We start from the raw sequence: 23,152 nt of genomic DNA, 5'->3' as shown, positions 1-23,152 counted from the left end.
AATCACGGATGCATACACCCTGCCAGTCGAGGACCTAATCAGATTGGTGCAGCAGCTGATGGACTCCACTAAGGCGGCCAAGTGGGCGACCATGCCTGCACACTCTGCCAACTGCCTCCTGCTGGAGGACCCGACCACGGAGCCCGTCAACTCCATTGAACATAAAAGGTCGTCCCACCAGCAGAAGAGGGAAGGACGTGGGCTATGCTACTTCCACCGGAGGTTCGGGAGAGACGCCGGAAGTGCGAAGCCCCCTGCCCTTTCCTTCCTTCAAAAAACAGAGGAGGCAGCGGCCAACCCCAAAGGCTGCTGTGGCAGCAACAACAGAAGTACCCAGTAGGGTTCGACGCGATCTCTGGCAGGATGATGTTGGTCGACACTGGAGCCATGTGTTCGGCATTTCCACCCTCAGGAGAGGACCTCAGACGACCACTGGACCCGACTACCTGCCTGACAGCTGGAGGTACAACTGGGAGTTCATCATCACGGACGTCAGGACTCCACTTCTGGGGGCGGACTTCTTCACCCACTTCAGTCTGGCAGTTGATGTCGGCTGCAAATGCCTGCTAGACACCCAGTTCTGCCAATCCCTGCCCTTGTCGCCAGGCCCCAGGGAGCCCGCCATCTGTTCCATCGCACCCCACCAGTATGGTTCCCTCCTGAAAGATTTCCTGGAGGTCTTCAAACCCGAGCTCCACCAGATGCCCGAGACTCCTGCCAGACATGGCATATACTACCATATTAAGACTAAGGGGCCCCCAACACATGCGAAGTTCCGACAGCTTCCCCCACAGCGCCTTCAGGAGGTCAAAAAGGCCTTTGCAGAAATGGAAAGGATGGGCATATGCAAAAAGGCTCCCAGCCCATGGGCTTCCCCTCTTCACATGGTGCAGAAAGCAGACGGCACCTGGACGCCCTGCGGCGAATACAGGCGGCTGAACCTTGCTACAGAGCCTGACCACTACCCCCTGGCGAACATGGAGGACCTGATGGCCTCTTTCCATGGAGCCAGGATAGTCTCCAAAATGGACCTACTAAAATCTTATTTTCAGGTCCTAGTAGCTCTGGAGGACATCTCCAAGACCGCCATTGTCATGCCCTTCGTGTCCTACGTCTTCGCCTTCTCCATCTTCGGCCTGAAGAACGCGGGCGCGACCTTCCAGAGGTTGATGGACAGCATCCTGGGGGACCTGGACTTCTGTGTCTGCTACGTCGACGATATCCTAATCTTTTGCAGGTCCTGGGAGGAACGTCTGTGACACATCCAGAAGGTCCTGCAGCGCCTACAGGAGAATGGCCTCATAGTCAGGTTTGACAAATGCGCCTTCGGCGTCGAGAAGGTGGAATTCCTGGGCCACGAGATATCCCTGGAGGGCATCTGCCCGGCGTCGTCGAAGGTTGAAGCCGTCTAGAAGTTCCCCACCCCTACCTCCATCAGGGCCATACAAGAATTCCTCGGGATGGTCAGCTACTACAGAAGATTCATCCTGGGGATCGCTTATACCATGCCCCCCCTGATTGAGGCCCTGAAGGGACAACCGAAGACCTTAGTGTGGGGACCCGGCCAGCAGAAGGCTTTCCTCCTGGCGAAGGCCTCCCTCGCCAAAGCAACATCTTTGTCCCACCAGGATCCCAGCGCTCCCCTCCAACTGACAACGGACGCCAGCAATGTCGCCTGTGGGGCAGTACTGGAACAGATCATCAGAGGGACCCCTCAACCCATCACCTTCTTCAGTAGGAGGCTAAACCCTGCAGAGTCCCGCTACAGCACCTTCGACCGAGAACTCCTTGCAGCATACCAGGCAGTACGGCACTTCAAGTTCCTCCTGGAGGGGACGCCCTTCACAATATGGACCGACCACCAGCCGCTGGTCCACGCCTTCACAAAGCTGGGGACGCATGGTCCTCTAGGCAGCAGTGGCACCTTGCAGCCATCGCGGAGTTCACATGCACCATCAAGTACCTCCCCAGCAGGAAGACCCCGGTAGCCGATGCCCTCTTGAGGATCGAGATCGATTCCGTACAGCTGGGGATCGATTACGAAGACCTCACCCACGAACAAGCTGCTAACCCTGAGACCCCAGCCTACCGTACAGCTGTCATGTCGCTGAAGTGGAAGGACGTGCCCTTTGGCTCAGAAAGATCAACATTACTGAGTGACATCAGTACTGGACACCCCCGCCCCCTGGTACCCGCCTCCAGACATCGGTTGGTTTTCGACATCATCCATGGCCTATCCCACCCCTCTGGAAGGACAACAGCCAGACTGCTGATGGAGAAGTTCGTCTTGCACGGCATACGAAAAGACACAAAGGCCTGGGCAAGACAGTGTATGCAGTGTCAGACAAGGAAAGTAGGGCGGCACACCGAATCGGGGTGGGCGAATTCCCCCAGCCAAAGAGACATTTTGGGCACATCCACGTTGACGTAGTAGGACCTCTTCCCCCATCAGGAGGAGCCAGATACCTACTGATGGTCATCGACTGCTCCACCAGATGGCCTGAAGCTACGCCCATGGAAGAAGCCACCTCCAGTGCATGTGCAGAAGCCCCCAGTTGGATGAGCCAGTTTCGTGTCCCGGACGACATAACAACAGACAGGGGACCCGCTTTCCTGTCCGAGCTGTTTACCGCCCTGTCACATCTAATGGGGACCACTCACCACAGCACCACCGCCTACAACCCTGCAGCCAACGGAATGGTGGAAAGGTTCCACAGGTCTCTGAAGGCGTCCTCATGGCTCGTTGTTCTGCTAAAAACTGGAAGTACCAGCTACCCTGGGTCCTCCTCGTGTTGAGAACCGCCCCCAGAGCCAACAGCGACCCCTCCTCAGCAGAAAAAGTCTACAGGGAGACCCTGATAGTCCCAGGGGAACTTGTCGCAGAGAACAGGGACGACATAGGAATACAGAGGCTCCAAGACAGGGTTGGAAAGTTCGCCCTCCTGCCAGAAGACATTCACCGACAGGACGTCCCCCTTCATGGCCCCCGAGATGTCCTCCTCCACCCACGTCTTCGTCAGGGACGACGCCGTACGTCCACCCTTGGCTAGACCCTACAGGGGACCTTTCCTAGTCCTAGAAAGGAACAAGAAGGCATTCCAAATATCCATCCATGGGCGGGAAGACTGGGTATCAATAGATCGTCTCAAACCCGCATTCCTGGAGGGGGCCAACGGAGGAGGACCCCAAGATCTCCTGCAGGATACGGCAGCCTCTCAAACAACCCCGGTCTCAGGAAGGAGGCGAGGGTGTCCCCAGAAAACCCAGAAACCTAACGAAAATACACCACAACAAACCACTACAAAGGACACCGGGGAAGGCGACCACCCTCTCCAGTTGACATCAAGAAAGAGAGGCCCTCTTCGTCGCCCCAGAAGATACCTGTTTTAATCAAACGTTATCTCCATCTTGGCGGTTGTGGGGGGGGGGTAGAATTGGAAAGTCCCCGCTCGACGTGTTCTCTGTGGAGAACATCCCGTTTTCTGTAGTGCCTTTCCGCGACCTAAGGTCGAGCGGAATATATATTTATCATCACAGTTATAAACTATGTATAGGCTATATTGTCTTTCTAAGCAATCATTTATTATGTACAAGTAACAGGATATTGTTTATCACCATGTTCTCTGTATGAAACTGTCCTGTTTTTTAAGGAACTAGTTTGACCTCAGGTCACCTGTAAATCTTTGTACCAGCTGTGATTTATATACATTGATGAAGCTACAAATTTTGTTTAATATCAAATTCACGCTACCTCGGGAATATCCCCGATGGGGAATGATCATCGAAGGGGAATTTATAAGTGATATATATATACATATATATATATATATATATATATATATATATATATATATATATATATATATATATATATATATATATATATATATATATATATATATATATATATATATATATATATATAAATACATACATACATACATACATATATATATATATATATATATATATATATATATATATATATATATATATATATATACATATATATATATATATATATATATATATATATATATATATATATATATATATATATATATATATATATATACATATATATATATATATATATATATATATATATATATATATATATATATATATATATATATATATATATATATATATATATATATATATATATATATATATATATATATATATATATATATATATATATATATATATATATATATATATATATATATACATATATATATAGTGTGCGTGTGTGTGTGTATGTATGTATTAATTGCCTCAACCACCACACAATAAATATTTCAAACCCTTATCTTCAAGATTCACCCTAACAAAAATGGAGTCCACAATGGATGGAATCAATCATAAAATTACCAGGAGTGTGCAGTGATGAAAGGAGGACAAACAAACACCGAGAAAAACCACTTAATATTTAATACACAGACTTCGGATAGAAGTAACACCTGAACCTCTTCACACATAATTTCACAAAAAAATAAAACACAAATACCCTTGCATATGAAATAAATAAAAAAAGCACTCATATACTATTAAGGAAAGAAGGCAATACACTTATACTGAAAATGGGGCCCAGAAAGCAAGAGAGGATTGAAAAGAAGAGGAATAGCCTAACGATATACTTGCTCACTTCAATATGGTGATTAGGGTCAATATTTTACGTTGCAACCTCCTCAAGGTGCTAATCAGCTCCTGCAACATCACACATAAAACTCTCTCAGATAGTTAGGGTTCATGTGGGGCCCAAGCAAGCAGTGATGGTGCCAGAAGGCCATCATCCTCTCCAGAGAAAGGCAGTAATATCCCTGAGCGTCAGTCAAGCAGAGAGTACCCCCGACAGTGTGACTGAAGCAGAGGCACAAGCTGGAATGCCGTAGCTCCAACACGAGAGGAGCAGACCCACAGGATGAATCGCTCCTTATAATTGTGGGATTCCTCTTGGGAATTCGGGCAGTGGGGACAGCAGGTAATAACGGGAACAGGTAATCCAGCAAGGAACCTCAGCAACCACTATCAACACCTTAGAAATAGATTCTCTCGCCCGTCTTCAATGGACAAGAGGAAATCTCTCCAGGCGGGGAAGCTACTGTAAGGTGACGTGTCTTGAAAAGAAAAACAAAACTATAATTACTTGTTAGGCAACAAAGGGCTGCTGAGCAGGATAAACAAAGTCTTTAATACAAACATTTCAAAATATTATTATACTAGCGTATTAAAATTAAAAGAGAAAGAACAACATGCTGACAATATATATATATATATATATATATATATATATATATATATATATATATATATATATATATATATATATATATGAATGAATAATATATATATATAATATATATATATATATATATATATATATATATATATATATATATATATATATATATATATATATATATATATATATATATATATATATATATATATAATACATATCTTATATAAAACTCCTTTTTAATTAATTTATTTTTTTGTTTCCTTTGTAATTTTAGATGCTGTGACACCAGTTTTAGTAACCATAAATAAATCAATCATTTAACTGGATAGCAGGTTGTACAATTCGCTGTGTAGGCCCCACCTTGAGTATTGCTGTGAAATATATTCTTCTGTATGTGAAACTAAATTAAAAGAATATGCTGTGGTGCATTTAGAATATCTCTTGTTTAGAGCATTTATGTGGATACTGATAAACTAGTACTTAATCTGCCCCAGCAATCCTTCCTTCAGTATGTTAAAAAACCTGGTGACTGAGATTTAGTTGGCAGGTTGACGATGTGTCTCCTCAGAAGCCAAAGATTCAGAATGTTAATCATACTTATATCCTTTCTTGAATCATACCTAAAATTTCCATGTGCCAAAATCTTTTTCAGAGAAGAGCACTTCCACTGGAGAGATTAAATCCAAATTTGTTGAACATGATGCTGATAATAAAGATCACACGAAGCTATTTATGAATGGTTTGGAGTCAGAAAGTAATGTTGGATGTGTTGAGGTCAATAAGAATGAACCATATTTAGCAAAATTACCTGACTGTGCATCTGCATTTATAACAGGGTTGACAACATTAATTAAAGCCTTGGAACTGATTTTAAACAGCAAATGAAAAATATTTGCGACTCTGGGGGTACATTAGATTCTTTGAGTGTTTTTATTACTTTCCACTTTTGATCCAAAAAGCAGTCGATACTAAAAGTTCATTTCTACTTGTGGTGACTCGTAGTGATGAGGTAGTGCACAAGGAAGCAAGAGACTCCTTTTTAAATAACGATTATTTGTAAAAAAAATTGTTGCCAACTCTGATATGCAAAGACAAGTTACAACACACTCTGTAAGTGGTGAATATGGCTGTCCCCCATCCTTGCCAGTAAAAAAAAAAAATATGTATGTGTGTGTGTGTGTGTGTGTGTTAGGTCCTGGCGTACAAAATTTCATTGGCAGACATGGTTAATTTTTCTGCATTAGTATGTACTCGACTGTGCAGGATTTCAATGACATTCATTCCCATAAATGTCGCCAAATGGCCTCTTATCCTCCAGTACTGGGCTATTTGGCCCAAATTTCATACATTCACTCATTCGTGCAAATCAGCTCGGCCTTTGGAAGACTAATGTAAATTTTTATTGTAAAATTAATTATTTGGATACTTACCTACTATTAAAGTTAGCTTATATCTTCGTACCATTAGGTACAATTGTAATTAAAAAATAAAATACAAAACAAAACTTGGCTAACCCGCTAGGACTGTCTCCGTACTGTAATCACCTGTTTCCCACCAGGTGGCGTTGGAATGTTTATGTTCTTGTTAGAATTCTTCATGACCACCCACTAAGATGTGGGGAATCTGGGTAGGTTTCCACTTTAATAGTAGGTAAGTAGCCAAATAATTTTATCATAAAATTTTCATTATTTGGAATGAATCTTACCTACTGTTAAAGTTTGCTGACTACCACATTGAATGAGGATGATGGGTTAGTGCAGCTAGAGAAACATTGTTCAGCCAAGGGAACTACAAGCTTTTTAATGGTGAGAAAAAAAAGCTTCTCAACATTCCTGCCTGTTGTGTGATCATTACTGGCAAGTACTGTCACCAGACATTGGAACCACAACAGGATGTAAGGCCCCTGTAGCGAGACTTGTCAGAGGATCCTTACAGGGAAAAAAGGACTCTCTCTCATAGAGTACTGGTGACTCCTGTGCCTGAGTCAAAAGCCCATAACCGACAGTCCAAAACTAAAGATAGCTACCACCTTCATATATGGACGTGCACTCCTATACACCAATGTGTACCTTCATGCTCCCAAAATTCAATAGTGGCATTTCCTAACAACTAACGATAAGATAGAAAGCAAGGTTACTATCATATTTGATTCAGGAGAAAGTGTCCCCACAGCAATGATAGGACAGAGGGCTTTACGCCTCATGCTAAATTTGAACATTTTGCAAATAATGGGGCAAAAACAGTTACATTTCCCCTGATCTGCATGACAACCTTCTCTAGCAAAAGGTTTTAAAGGAAATAAAGACATGCTTACGGTAAGGAAGCCATGAAGATTACTTTAAAAAATGGTAAAAGCTCAGGAATCTCAGGAATCAACTTTGTGTGCATTGACTTAAGCATTCTTGGACATAGGAGTTTTTGGCCTTCTTACACCACAGATAAATTCTTAACTTCTCCTCTTGAAGGATTATGTCTATCCAGGTAAACCCTTAAGAATTCTAATGGACATAAGACAGCCATTTCTCCATTGCTTACCAAAGCAGTTAAATTAGGCACCGTCACAAATCTGGGGAGGGCTTTCACTTCTGTCTTTTCTCTAAGCAACGAAAGAAAAGAGAGAGGTTGCCACTAGAACAAAGCCCAAATACAAGAGAGGTCTTGAAACTCACTAATATAAACCCTTAATAGTTCTAACTGGACATAACTACTTCTCCATTGCTTACCAAAGTGGTTAAATTAGGCACTGTCACAAATCTGGGAAGGGCTTTCACCTCTATATATTTTCAATAAGCAATGAAAGAAAAGAGAGAGGTTGCCACCACAACAAAGCCCACATACAAGAAAGGGCCTGAAGCTCACCAATGCACTTTGCCGCAGCAAGATTTAAAAGAAAAGTATCTTCAAAGTTCTTAAGCAATGCCTTATCAAAAGGCTTAACTGAGGTTATGTTAAAATCTGAAGGACTACATCTAAATTTCATCCTAAATCATGATAAGAAGATGAAATTTCCAGCATAAATGTTTGAAAACCTCTCCAAACTTTAAATCATAAGTGATATTCCAGTCAGCATGATGCAGAACTGAATGAATGAACAAACATACTTTTCCGTGACATCATTCGAGGTCAAAGTTCGGCAAGACACGCCTCTTACTTCAAGGCGTCACGAAATACACGTACACACACGTACATTACTGAGTGCTTTCTTCGAAACCGGATTTTGTAACTGGTTCAGCTGATGGAACGCTTTAGGCTGAAACCGCATTTGCACTGCCTATGTTCTGTCACCAAGGAGTTTTTGCGACTTCCCGTGGTATGCGAATGGTTCAGCATTTTCCTATTTGCTGTGTATAGTCAAAATGGACCCTGCGAACAGCTGACCCAACTTTTCAAAGGTCACCTTTGCAAGCAATTATATATATATATATATATATATATATATATATATATATATATATATATATATATATATATATATATATATATATATATATATATATATATATATATATATATATATATATATATATATATATATATATATATATAGATATATAGATAATATATATATATATATATATATATATATATATATATATATATATATATATATATATATATATATATATATATATATATATATATATATATATATATATATAATATATATATGGTAGCCTGTTTGGTGGCAGCCTGTTTGGGTGGCCGCCGCTTCTCCCGTTTTTTGGAGGGGAGAAAAGGCAGGGGGCTTCACAATTTTGGGCAGCTTTACCGAACCTCTGGTGGTAATAGCAAAGCCCCGGCCTTTCCTTCTTCTGCTGGTGGGGTGGCCTCCTCCTGTCGACGGCATTGATGCCCTCTGTGGTGGGGTCCTCCGGCTGGAGGCAGTTGATAGGGTGCGCGGGTGTGGACACCTGCTTCGCCGCCCTCATGGATCCATCAGCTGCTGCACCACCCTGATCAGGTCCTCGACCGGCAGGGTGTATGGTTCTGTGATCTGCCCATGGACCTCTGGGAGTAGCTGCCACAGGAGGATCTCCCTCGACAGGCTAATCTCTTTGTGCCTGCTGCCGCTGTCAGTCTCGGGGAGGAGGAGGAGGTCCTGGAGGGCATGCCATGTCTCCAAGAGGAGAGGTTTGTGTTCTGTCGGGAGTTGATGGCGAGGTCGAGGGCACGGGCGGCTCTCTCGGAGACCAGCAGGAGCAGGTCTCAACAAGAGTGGCCTTTAACTCCTGGAAGGTGGCAGGGCTCGTCATTGTCGTCACCCACTGTGCGACCTTCTTGTATATCTCCTCCAGTAGGGCGTTGATGGCAATGTCCACCTTCAACACCTCGTCGGTCAGGCCTGCCACCTTAAATTGCCCCTCGACCCTGTAGAGCCAGGACGCTGAGTTCTGATGGGTGAATGGCGGCAGCTTTATGCTGAGGGCTGCCCTTGGTTGGTCTGTCAGGAGGGGCATCGCGCAGGGAGCAGGCACCAGCATGGAAGAGCGCGCAGGAGGGGGTCGCGTGAGGGAGGCGTCTGCCTCCAAGAAGTTCGCGGTAATTTGTATGTGGTTGGGGATGTCTGTGTCCATGCTCATTCCGCGCTCTCACTTGGAGTGTGAGGGAACACTCGCATCAATACATGCTTGGGAGCGTGCCGTGTGGGTCCACTAATGACACCGGTGATTTGCCGACAAGGGTCAGTAATGTCCGAAAGGTTTGTTAGAGCGCCGTAGTTAGTCCGTTAGGGGTGTGGGTTGGTTCATCGGGCCAAGACTAAGTCGCCGTTTGGGTCCGTTAATGGGTCCGGGAACCACTCCGGGGGTCACCACTGTGAGAGAGGTGCGAAATAATGAGCAGAAGACAAGTACTGCTTGTTTATTGATGAAGTGACCCTCTTATAAAGCGGTGTACGGATGTCTGCATATACGCAGAGACTGTGGGTACAAAAATTTACAGGTGACCTGAGGTCAAACTATTTCTCTACACAAAACAGGACAGGTAGTACAGAAAACATGATGATTAACAATAACTGGTTGGACATAAAAATACTCTCACATATACGTGGTACAAGGGCAAATGAACAGATAATAAATATACAAATCACAATAATGATAATAAGATTGTGTTCGTCCGACCTTAGGTCACATGTGAAGGCACTGCAGAAAACGGGATGTTCATCATAGAGAACCCGTCGAGCGGGGACTTTACAGGGCTGCCATCCAAGAGGTAGTTGAAGTGCCGGACGGCTTGGTAGATTGCCAGCAGTTCCCTGTTGAATGCACTGTAGTGGGTCTCCGGCAGCTTTAACTTGCTACTAAAAAAGGCAAGCGGGAGTGGGGAACCATCTACTATCTGCTCCAGCACGGCTCCGTAGGCGGCATTGCTGGCGTCGGTGGTAAGTCTCAGGGGGCAGTGGGGTCTTGATATATTAAGGTGGTGGCTTTGATTAGGGCTGCCTTCGTCTGTTCGAACGCCTTTTGCTGTGGGGCTTCCCAAGTAAGTGCTTTCGGCTTCCCCTCCAGTACTCCGGTTAGGGGATACATGATGCGGGCGATGCCTGGCACGAAGTGTTAGTAGTAGTGGTTTTTGGTGTTAGAAACTCCTTCACTGCATTCACCCTGGAGGCCATGGGGCGGACACCTACTGGAGAGATCTTTTGTCAAAGGAAGTCTACCTTCTCCATTCCGAAGGTACATTTGTTGAGTCTGATGACTAAACCATTCTCCTGAAGGTGTTTTAGCACAGCCCGAACGTGACCCAGGTGCTCCTCCGGAGACCTGGAGAAGATCAGGATGTCGTCTAAGTAGCTGACGCAGAAAGGTAGGTCCCCCAAGATGGTGTCCATAAGGCGTTAGAATGTGGCCCCAGCGTTCCTGAGGCCGAAGGTGGAGTAGGAGAAGGATGTACTGGCACCTGAAAATAGGACTTGAGCAAATCCATTTTTGTGAATATCTTGGTTCTGTGCAGGGCACCTGTTAGGTCCTGCATGTTTGGCAGGGGAGAGTGGTTCAGCCAACGATAGTCCCCACAGGGCCTCCAGGAACTGTCTGGTTTCTTCACCATGTGGAGGGGGATGCCCACGGACTCGATGCCTTTCTGCAGATACCCATCCTTTCCATCTCGACAAACGCTCGTTTAGCATCTTGGAGTTTCTTGGGTAGCAGGCGGCGGAACTTGGCATGTGTCAGCGGGCCTGTAGTGGTGATGTGGTGATGGATGCCGTGCTTGGCCTGGGTACCTGGCATCTGACGCAGTTCTGGCTTGAAGACATCTGGGAATTCGTGAGGAGGGCATTGTATTTGTTCGATGAGATAGAGCATACGGCGGGTATTCCTGGTCCGCTGGAGAGCAGTCAGGAGTCGCAGGTTCTGGTATTCAGCAGGCGTTTTTGGCCAACGTCTGCTAGCAATCCGTGATGTGCGAGGAAATCGGCTCCCAGTAAAGGAAACTTGACATTTATGGCCCAGGATGGATATTCTGTGGGTCTGAGTTCCGTAGCAGCGGATGGGGCTTCCATTTGCAGCCACTACTGCGGCTGCGGTACTGGATGTGCGTTCGTGGTCCTCCCTTGATGGCGGAAGTACCGACTGCATAGCCCCGGTGTCTACCAGCATCCATTGTCTTGATATAGCATCGTAGATGAAGAATCCTACTGGCTGGGGTTCCTTAAGGTTTAGGGCCACTGCTGTTATAGGTGGCCGCCTTTATAGTTTTTGTGAAAGAACAGGGGGCTCTGCAATTTCTGGCATCGCTTCCAAACCTCCAATGGAAGTAACACCAGGCTGGATTTGTCCTCGTCTTCTGCTGCTGCGGCAGCTCTTTCTTCCTGTATACCACATTTGTGTCCCCCTTTTTGGCTTCTTCTGCTACCAGGCTGCAGGCTGCAGGTGTTGCGGCATGTTTGGAGGCCTTGGTGGTCTCGTGAAGTTTGTGTGCAACGTTCACCAATTCGTCCATTGAGAGGGCTTCTGCATCCATGATTTGTGCCCTCACCTCCTGCGGAAGGCATTGTAGGAATATTTCCCGCGACAAGCATGATCTCCCTCCTCTGTCTGCCTAAGTCAATGCCCAGCAGCATCAGGAGGCCTCATAGTTTGTCCCAGGTGTCCCTGGGTGATGCGTCCCCCATGGGCTGGGTCATCAGGTCGAGGGCGCGTTGGGCTCTCTCTGGGACAGGCATGGAGTATGGGTCGAAGAGTTTCTCTTACTGGTCTTTGTACTTGACTTTGCCCGGCTGTGAGCCCAACCATGGGGTGATTTTGTTGAAGACCTCCTCCAGCAGTGTTGTCATGGTGACGTCCGCTTTGGTTTCCTCATCCGTGATTTTTGCTACCCGGAAATGGACATCTGCCTGCAGGAACCAGGACGCGGTATTTTGCCTCAAGAACGGTGGAAGTTTTACCGCCTGCCTTATTGCTGCCTTCAAAGGCGAGAAGGGGATGCAGAGGATCTGTGTGTCCTCAGAACGACTTTCTACCTCAGTGTCTGACATTTTGCCTCACACCAAGACACGAAATCAGCACCATATTTAGTCCATTAATGGTGTTTGGGGCTTGTCAGAAGTCAAAACTATACGGCGTGTGGTTCTGTTAATGACTTCTGCATACAGTCGATGTGAATTGTAAATGGCAGGGCCAAACCGTTCGAGAACGCCGTAACGTACCTGAAGGAGGTACGCCGTAATTAGTCCATTAGTGGCGTGGATGTTCTCTGAGAAGGAGCTCTCAGAGGCCTAGACTTTGCCACAGTATGGTTCCGTTAAGGGCTCTCTGGAGGTAAAGTGGCCATAGTAAGTCTGTTAATGGCGAAGCCAAAACTGCTGTTTACCATTGCTCCTTGGGTCACCAGTTGTGAGGTGAAAGAGACAGAACGGGGTACTGACTAATTTATTTACCTGGGCACAGGTGTACATAGCAGCGTGCAAACAGAAATGAAGTGCCTGACCTTCAATTGCCATGACCCTTACACTGAGTGAGAGCAATTTGTGTTTGTTAACAGTCAATCAAATAGCAATAATAAGAGACATAATGTGCATACAGTGATAAAATATATATTGACGAAAAGGCCTGGAAATTCTACATACAAATATATGTGAGATTCTCACTGTGTTGATAGATGGGATTCATGATGAAATTCATGACCCCATCAAAATTCTGCCCCAACAGATTGAAGACCCAGGAGGGGGGACTGGCCCTGCAGTTGTGCATAATGATGAGTTTCATGTAGTTAAATTATCTAGTAATGCTTCAGTTTTTACAGCTGATTTGACAGTCAGACTGAGATCTATACAACTATTGAAAAAGTATATATCAGATTTTTTACTATTAATCTAGTGTCCTTTAGTGCCCCTACAGCCATTAGGCAATTTAGGCCTTCTCATCCAACTATTCAGAAAATCTATGGCTCTGTTAGCTTGCACCCCGTTGATATCAGAGGTTACACACAAGCAGATGCACACGCTAAATGTGCAACGAATTTGAATTATATGGTTATGTGTAGGTTTCTTATACTTACATGAAATGCTGTATCCATTCTTGTATTGAACAACGATGGTAAAACAAATCAAATTATCTATCTAAGAAGAACTCAAAATATCATAAAATCAGGCCATCGATTGAGTTCTGGTCGTTATCATACCAAAGAAACTGGGAACTGTAGACTGAGTAGACTGATGATATGTCATACTCATATAACACATAAGTTCATACTTATGGGTGATGGACCACCAATATGTGATGTCCCCATTACTGTGTAGAACACACTGCTGGACTTTCCCAGGTATGCATATGAAAGAAGGCCACATCAAATTTCAGGTTCCATAGATGAGTTTTTAAATAACATTAATGCTGATAATGTTATGAAATTTTTAAAAGATATTTTTATATTTAACAATTTTATCTATTGCTCTATTAGTATTCTAATGACTCTTATCATGGTACTGAATAACTGAATGGTTCCAGTGCTAGGTCATCAGGTGAAACTTTCAAAAATTATTCAGCCAACTGAATTCTATAGCCTCTTTATGGCAGCAGCTTGAAACGCAATCCTGATGCTATACCAAAAATCAAAGGGAGCAAACATATAGTATTTCAAGGAATGTTACTAGAAAATGCTACAGGGGGTATAAAAATAGTGGTTCCTCTCAAAGTTAAATGATATATAAACATACCCTTGTCAATCAACAAAAGTATTTTTAAATATCTTAAGAGTCGAGGCTAGTGCGTTATGGGACCAGTTCTAGGACTTCAGAGATAAGTTGGAAAGCAAATTGGCAAGTTTGTCCCTTATCTGTAACCATTTTAAAAGTGAATACCTTTATGATCAGTAATCGTTTTGAAGTGCCAAGAAACTAGGCCAAGAACTTACGAATCCTAGATTGCCCTAGATCTTAGTTCCTATGTAAGATGTGTAGTGTAAAGTCAAGAGATGCTGCTTTCAGCTGAGGTCACTGCCACTGGGAAAAATACAGTATTATTTGACATGCTAAGATCGCTCTTTTGAAAATGATACTACCTAAGTTTGAAAATTACCAAAATTACCATTATCATTCCAGTTAAGAAGCCAAGTAAGGAGACCCATGTATCCACTTGTTACTTCCCAGTTGCTCTGGTCAGTTGTGTCTGAAAGCTGACTGGAAAGATGATTAACACCTGGTTAGTTTGTTACTTGGTACCTGAAGGCTTAATTTCTCCATCCCAGTTTGGTTTTCAAGCGGTGTGACTTATTCAAGACCCACTCTTTAGACTATTCAGCCAAATTCAGCAGTTTTTGTAAGCGTTGCCAGTCAAGATTTACTGATTCTTTTTCATCACACAGATTCATAAATGTACACGTGGGAAACATTCTCCCCAGGTCTTTTTATTCAGAAGGAGGGAATTCCATAGGGAAATATCCCCAGTTATACTTGCTTTGGGATGGTTATTAACAATGTTGAAGAACCAGTGTTCGCTCCTGTAAATAGTTCTTTCTTCATTGATGACTTGGTCATCTACTGCACAAGCTATGATGAAACATCAGCCTGTAAACACAGAAGAAAGTCTATCAATGCCGTCTGTAAATGGGCTGATGAGCGTGGTTTTAAGTTTCCATTTTTTAACCCGGTTGCTATTTGCTTTACTAGATACTGAATATGGAAGTACAGTAGTACCCACTTTCAGCAGAGGTGCAATTTTACCGTATGATAAGGAATTTAAATTTTTGGGCATGATATTTGACTCTAAACGCATATGGTCTAGTCACACTGATGGCCAGTAAAATAAAGTTGAAGGTTTAGATGTTTTTATGGTTTTATATATTCTAAAAGTTGTATTTGGCTTTAATTTGGGAGCATATAAGAAGACATTATTGGGTTGTATGATTCACTATGTAAGTCCCAGCTTAAATATGGGTGTTAAATATGTTATTCTTCATGTAAAACTAAATTGAAATAACCCAATGTCGAAGATAATATGGACCTTAGAAAATGCTCTGGTATATTTAAAACCTCTCTTGTGGGGAACAGTTATGTGGATACCAAATGAATTACCACTTGATTTGTTAATAGGAAAGTTTGGTTTACGTAATTTGTGTAAGTTGCATCTTCCCTCAGGAACCCTTCTTTCGATGTTATAAAAGAAGTTGGTAACTCTCAGAGATTAAGTGGGCCTTTTGAAATTAGATTAAGTTAACAAGTTAATAACATCTCTTATAAGCGGTAAATGATCCAGTTAGTTAAGCATCCTCATCTCCCACCTTGGATCATTTCGACACCAAACTGGTCATTTCTACTTGGTTCCCTCTCATGTGGGAATTAATGGTAATATGGTAGTGAGCTGGAAAGCCAAAAAAGCCACTTCGGATAACGATTATGTAGTGATAAGTGTTTTAAGGAAGCTGCAAGAAGTGTGGCTGTTCCATTCTTTGCCAATAATAAAAAAAAATGTAAGTCCATCAGGGATAATGTTATCCCTGACATAAAGGTTTTAATACAACCTATAGCTGGAAATTGTTTCAACTCTGTTGAGGATCAGGCATAGTCGCCTTGCATGTAAGGATATTTCAGATGACAGCAGTGTGCCAGCGTGTGCTCACTGTGACAAGTTTCTCTCTTTTATGCACATTGTGATACACTGCTCTCGTTTTATAAGCAGCAGGTGAAAGTCAGGCCTTCGCCTGAAATCTCTTGCCAATATTTTGGCTAAAGATGTCTTACTAGAACCCCTTATGAAATTTTTGAAAGAAGCTGGGATTTTTAAAAACAGTTATTTCATGCATTATTAATTTGTATTTTAAATGTATATGTGTGAGTGCATGCACGAAGTTTATGTATTAGTATATGCCTGCCTGTGTGAGAATTTTATAGCTTATTTTTAATAAAAAAATTCACATATATATATTGTATATATATATATATATATGTATATATATATATATATATATATATATATATATATATATATATATATATATATATATATATATAATTTTTATAACATCACTGTGATTCATATACAAGCATTAAGCTTCAAACATCCTTTAATATCCAATTCGTTCTACCTCGGAAATAATATATTCACTTGTTGGCCGTGTGGTTAAATTCGCGTCACTGTAGTCCTGAGTTCTTGTCTTTGGTGGTTCGAGCCCACGAGACGATGAACTTAATTATCAACTAAAAAATTCCCCTTTGGGTAACATATGTGAAAATATATTATTTCCGAGGTAGAACGAATTGGATATTAAAGGATGTTTGTAGCTTAATGGTTATACACAAAACTATGAATGTGCTGTGGCCTCCCTGCCCCCAGCATTGAGACCAAATTTTGTGCTTTCATTGATTCATACAAACTTGTAAAGTCCCCGCTCAACGGGTTTTCTACGGTGACTCTCCTACAAGCTTGGGTCAAGCCAAATAGCTACATTTTTATCTATGTAAATACGTATCTGTTACTGACTTATTTATGGTTGTTTACTTTTTATATGTGTCAGAATATTATAGTGTCCATTCTTGCATTTTGATCTTTTATGTTATTTGTGTTTGCCTGTCCGAATTAACATTGAGAGTAATTGACCTCGGGTCACCTGTATCCTATTGTGTTCCTTTGTATGACTTCCGCACGCCGCTTTATAAGCGGCCTGCTTTCCTAATAAACCAGCAGTGCATGTCCACCTGCTCATTATTTAGCACCTCTTAAAGTGGTGACCCAGGAGTGGTTCCCGGAGCCATTAGCGGACTCATACAGCGACCTAGTCTTGGCTCCATGAACTACCCCACGCCCTAACAGACTAAACACGGCCCTTTAACAAAGCGTTCGGGCGTGCTGACTCTCGTCGGCAGATCACCAGCATCATTAGCGAACCCACACGGCGTGCTCCCAAGCGCGTGTTGACGCGAGTAACCTACTCCCAGTAAGAGGGCAATAGTGAGTATGGATGTGGACATTCCCTCTCACTTACAGTTAACCGCGAACTTCGCGGACTCAGATATCTCCCTCGCGCACAACCCGCCCGCGCTCTTCCCCACACCAGGGCTCACGCGCTCCTCCACGCCAGTACTCGCTCCCCGCACGCTGCCCGCCCTGACGGAACAAACAAAGTCCCCCCTCACCATAAAGCTGCCGCCCTTCACACATAGCAACCCGTCATCATGGCTCTACAGAGTCGAGGGGCAGTTCAGGTTGGTGTGACTTACCGATGAGGTGCTGCAGGCAGACGCTGTGATTAACGCCCTTCCAGAAGAGGTCTACACGAAGCTCGTCCTGTGGGTGTCTGCCGCACATCCCGTCACCTACCCAAACCTGAAGGCCTCGCTCGTCGAGACCTGCTCCCTGACGGTCTCCGAGAGGGCCACCTGCGCCCTTGATCTCGTGAACAACCCTCGACACAACCAGAACCTCCTGGAGATGTGGGGCGTGATCCAGGACCTCCTCACCCTTCCTGAGATGGACAGCAGCAGCAGGCGGTCAGAGATAAGCCTGTCAAGGGAGATCTTCCTCCGTCAGCTCCAGCCGGAGGTCCGAACCCAGATTCTCGAGCCTTGCACAATGCCGCTCGGGGTCCTGATCACGACGGCGCAGCAACTGACGGACTCCACAAGGGCAGCGAAGTGGGCATCCATGCCCGCACACCCCATCAGCTCCCTCCAGCTGGAGGAAAATGCAGAGGAGGAGATAAGCACTGTCACCAGGAGGCGGCCCTATCACCACAAGAAGCATCCACCGGGCCTTACTACTACCACCAGCGGTATGGCAAGGACGCCGAAACTGCCAACCCTCCTGCTCTTTCTCCCATCCAAAAAACGGGGGAGGCGGTGGCCAACAGAACAGGCCGCCATGGCAGCAGAGGAACCCAGGAGCCCAAAACCTGTAGGTTTCTACATCCGCAACACCGTCTCCGGCAGGATGATGCTGCTTAACACTGGAGATATTCGATCAGTGTTCCCGCCATCCAGAGAGGACCGCAAACGCCCGCCGGACCCGGTTGCCTTCCGGACGGCCGCCAACGGGTCCCCCATCCTCTCCTATGGCACCAGGCTCCTGTCAATCTCCATCCTCAGCTGGAGGTACACTTGGAACTTCATGGTCGCAGACATGAGGACCCCACTCTTGCGCGCAGACTTCCTTGCCCACTTTGGTCTGGTAGTCGACGTCGGTCGCAAGCGTCTATTGGATACTGACTCCTGCCAGTCCCTCCCCCTGGCGACATGCCCCAGCACTCCCGCCATCTGCTCCGTCGCCCTGAACCAGTACACCTAACTGCTGAAGGAGTTCCCAGACGTCTTCAAGCCCGAACTGCGCTAGGTGCCCGGGGCCCCTGCAAAGCATGGAATCTACCACCACCTCGCTGCTTCATGCCATTCCCGAGCTCTCAGTGGATGTCCGGCCCTCCGAGATGACCCACCCCACCACCGGAGTCCTGTACGCCTTCTCTAGGAAACCTGAAGCCGCCCCCGAACTCGTACCGGATGAGCTGACCAACGAAGGACCAGCCAACATCAGCCTTCAGCCTGCTGCCGCCCCCTTCGAGCTGGCTACCGAAGGATCAGCTACCATCATCCTTCAGCCCTCAAGCTGGCTACCGAAGGATCAGCCGCCGTCATCCTTCAGCCTACTGCCGTCCCCCTCAAGCTGGCTACTGAAGGATCATCCGATGTCACCCTTCAACCCGCTGCCGTCCTCCTTGAGTTCCTGCTGGCTGGCGCCCCCTTCAGCCTCCTACCCGCCCCTAGCCCAACCCCTTCGAGCCAATTACAATTGTCAGCAAGACGATTTCCGCATCGTTGCCTTGCTTGGGTGGGGAGTATTGTAAGAGACCCGTCGCACTGACCGCGGTCTCTTTCGAGCACACGTGTGTTCGTCATCCATCGGAGGGGACACGACAGAAACAAGAGCATCCCATTTTCTCTCACTCGCAGAATGCAACTTCTACCATACAATATTTCCATCTGTTTCTCCCTAACCATTGTTGTCTTGATATATGTACAATCACCACTACTTGCATTGCCATGCAAGCATTCTAATCATGTACTCATAATGTTCCACCGAATCTTCTGTATCAAACTGTATGTATGTTTCTGTTTGTGAAGATGTCAAAGTCTCGCCATTTCACATATATGGTACTGCGTTGTATTCATTAATCTGTCTCGAATCTCATGCAAATGGCCATATGTAGAATTTCCTGGCCTTTCCATTGATATATGTTTTATCACTGTATGTTTATTATGTCTCTCACAATCGCCATCTGTTTGTCTGTGTGTAGACGCTACTTTATCGCTCGCACAGGCCAGTAACATCTTCGAAGATTCAGTAAGAAACTGCCAATAAACCAGTCAACACCCAGCCAGTATGTCACTCAATCCCGTCCTTGCACACCAGCTGTACTACTCCCCTATTGAAACCATACTGCTGTTTGCCAATCTCTACTATTGCTCATAATCTATTATCAAGTATTCTTTTTAAAACCTTCAACAAATGTTCTGTTAGCTTTATTACTCTATAATCACCATTTTCCATAATATCGCCCTTCTGTTTAAACACATTTACCATCAGACTTTCTTCCCAGTCATTCGCCATTACTTCCTCCTCACGGATAGCATCAACATTCTTTCTGCTCTACACGCAGTGCCTCCAACATCTCAATTTCCACCTTTGATGGACTTGGACTTTGCCATTCTTCATTTTACTTATTAACCTCATTTTACTTCTTAACCTTTATTAATTGTATCTCCATCACCGGGCCCTTCAGCCTCCGAAATCTAGTTTTTTTTTTTTTTACTTTGATGTTCTTATATTTATATTGTCCACCTCCTCAAACACAAACAAAATAAAGTTATTGAATGGTGGCATACAGGATGCAGACGCTTTCATCTCATGTGCTGATCTACTTAATAAAAGTGAATGCTGGAACTAAGGTTTCTTAGGAGAATTATTTTTGTGGGTGATTATTTAACATATGTATGGTTTCTATAGGTCAGTATAGTTTGCTGGGTTTTTAGGTCTTCAGAAAATTGACTTTCTTTAATGCTAAAAATACAATCCTCAACATTTGAGGTTTTACGGTTTAAAAGATTGTATTATTTTTATGTGTGTTAAATACTGATTAAAATCCTGTTTCGCATACCTCTCATTCCAGGAATTACCTTTTTGGAAGTCTTGGAAATGGAAGTCTTCTTGGGGGAAAGGAACTGGACCGATATTTTCCAAATAGAACCTTTACATTATTTATTGCTACATGGAATATGAACGGAAAGGTAAGGAATTAGAAATTCCAGTCTTAATGGTCAAAAGGAGGACATTTTGAAGTTCCTCTTCACTACCTCGTGTTAAAACTGTTTCCTGGCGACAGTCACTCTACACGCCATTCACCACTCATTTCTCTATCCCACAACTTTCACCGTCGTCTCCTGTCCTTTCTTTGACTTATTATTTCACTTTCTTCATAAAGCTGCTAGAATTCCCTGAAGACTTAGGCAAACCTTGGCTCACACTCCATATCGCAGTTCATCAGCCACTATCATTTTTACTTGTTCTAACACATACTTTGCTTTCATCATCAAAATTGTAATTGCTCTTATCATATTACCTATTGCACGATAACTCCCCAGCAGCCTACCTCCACGCAGACTCTGTTGAGTCTATCATAAACTCTGTTAGGTCCATAACGTCTCGCAGCTTTTCCTTTTGTTATCAAGCTCCTCACACAAGTTAGGATACTATGATCCACATATTCACTATCTTATCTACAACCCATGCTGCCATTTTCTACCCTTGATGTCATGTCATATTTTTTCCATCAAAATTACACTATAAACGTCCAGTAATGTTAAAATCCTTTGTAATTATGGATAATGTAAAAAAAAGTCACACGGGGAGTTGAACGGGCATGTGGTTGGGACTGAGTGACAGGTTACACGAGTGATGATGCATGAGCATGTGACAATGTGACCCTGTGGTTAGTTGCTGAACCCTATAGCTAAACCTGGGCTTCATCCATAATACTTTAAAACTTACATTAAATTCAAAACAAAAACAAAAAATGTACAAAATGTTTATATGTCACCACACGTATTTTAAAAGTGATGTATACGCCTGATAAGAACCTGATTTATATATATATATATATATATATATATATATATATATATATATATATATATATATATATATATATATATATATACATACACACACACACACACACACACACATATATATATATATATATATATATATATATATATATATATATATATATATATATATATATATATATATATATATATATAAGTGAGCGCTTGTGTATTTGTTTGTCCACTATAGAAATCTGAACCACTTGACAGACCCAGACAAAATTTTGCACACGGCCTCTATGTCACCCCAGAAAGGTTTATAATTCAAAATCAAACCCATACCCCGTGACAGGCATACAAACACAGACAAAACAAATGAAATTTTCGTTTTTACGTCACCTTTTTGGCCAAAATTTATGTGAAATTTGATCATAATTTATGAGAATTATGAATATAATTGCTTATTACGTAAGTAAAATCAACACTGAAAACTTATATGGGTTTGAATGTGCTTTACAATCGTCGCCACGGAAAAAAGTAACAGACCAAATGCTTCTCGTTAAAGTATTACTCGCAAAGAAATTACCACCTTTTTTTTCAGTGTTCATTTTAAGCCAGGCGTATCTTAATCATACCTTGCCAGTAAAATACTAATTCTTAAGTACCCCGTGGTATTACCATCATCACATCGAACTACTCAATCCACAAAAAACTTCGTAGTTATGGGCACAACTTTGGAGAACATGAAATAATTCATCGACGAGACGAAACAAATCCATCACCATCACATATTAGCAGACTAAATGCTTCTTTAATAAAACTACCCCCTCATTAAAAAATAATTTGCGACAAAAATTAATTTTTTCAGTGTTCATCTTAAGCCGAACGTATCATAATTATACTTTGCCAATAAAATACAAATTCTTAAATACCTTGAGGTATGACCATTATCATATCTAAGTACTTAATCCACTAAAAATCAACATTTATCAACAATATCTACAGTATATTAGACCATTCAGACTTCGGCGCACACTTTCCCTCAGAAACATCAAAGGAAACTGAAACACGTTCATTAACGCCTACAGGAAACCGAAAACAGTTGCAGCTCTTTTTGTTGTGTATAAAATTACAATTGTGATAATAATTTAATATTTTTATAGCCAACAGACAATGTATCTTATGTAGCTACTGGCTAAGACTGATGTCAACGTATGATATTTCCTTTTTGTTTTATTCATTCAAATGTGAATTTCCTCATTAATTCATTTGTTTCTTCTTCGTTTTTACCGTCGGAATTCGCTATATCGACTGCTTCATGACGTTACGGTGATGTATTCCTTAAAAAGTCGGTTTAAATGAGGTGTGATATTAAT

General features: G+C 43.2%; 1 protein-coding gene across 3 annotated transcripts in view; it reads left to right on the top strand.

Moving 5' to 3' along the window:
* The window catches only part of INPP5E (Inositol-3-phosphate synthase), an 830,915-nt gene that overhangs the window by 476,193 nt on the left and 331,570 nt on the right, over positions 1-23,152 (top strand). For all 3 annotated transcript variants that reach the window (XM_067084336.1, XM_067084335.1, XM_067084334.1), the window contains one exon: positions 20,840-20,957. In XM_067084336.1, coding sequence (XP_066940437.1) covers positions 20,840-20,957 — 118 coding nt within the window. The remainder of the gene's footprint in view (positions 1-20,839; positions 20,958-23,152) is intronic.

Source organism: Macrobrachium rosenbergii, chromosome 41 (genome assembly GCF_040412425.1).
Source record: "Macrobrachium rosenbergii isolate ZJJX-2024 chromosome 41, ASM4041242v1, whole genome shotgun sequence".
In the NCBI taxonomy this organism is placed as follows: domain Eukaryota; kingdom Metazoa; phylum Arthropoda; class Malacostraca; order Decapoda; family Palaemonidae; genus Macrobrachium; species Macrobrachium rosenbergii.
Note: the sequence above shows the minus strand (reverse complement) of the source record. Positions and strands in the feature narration are given on the sequence as shown.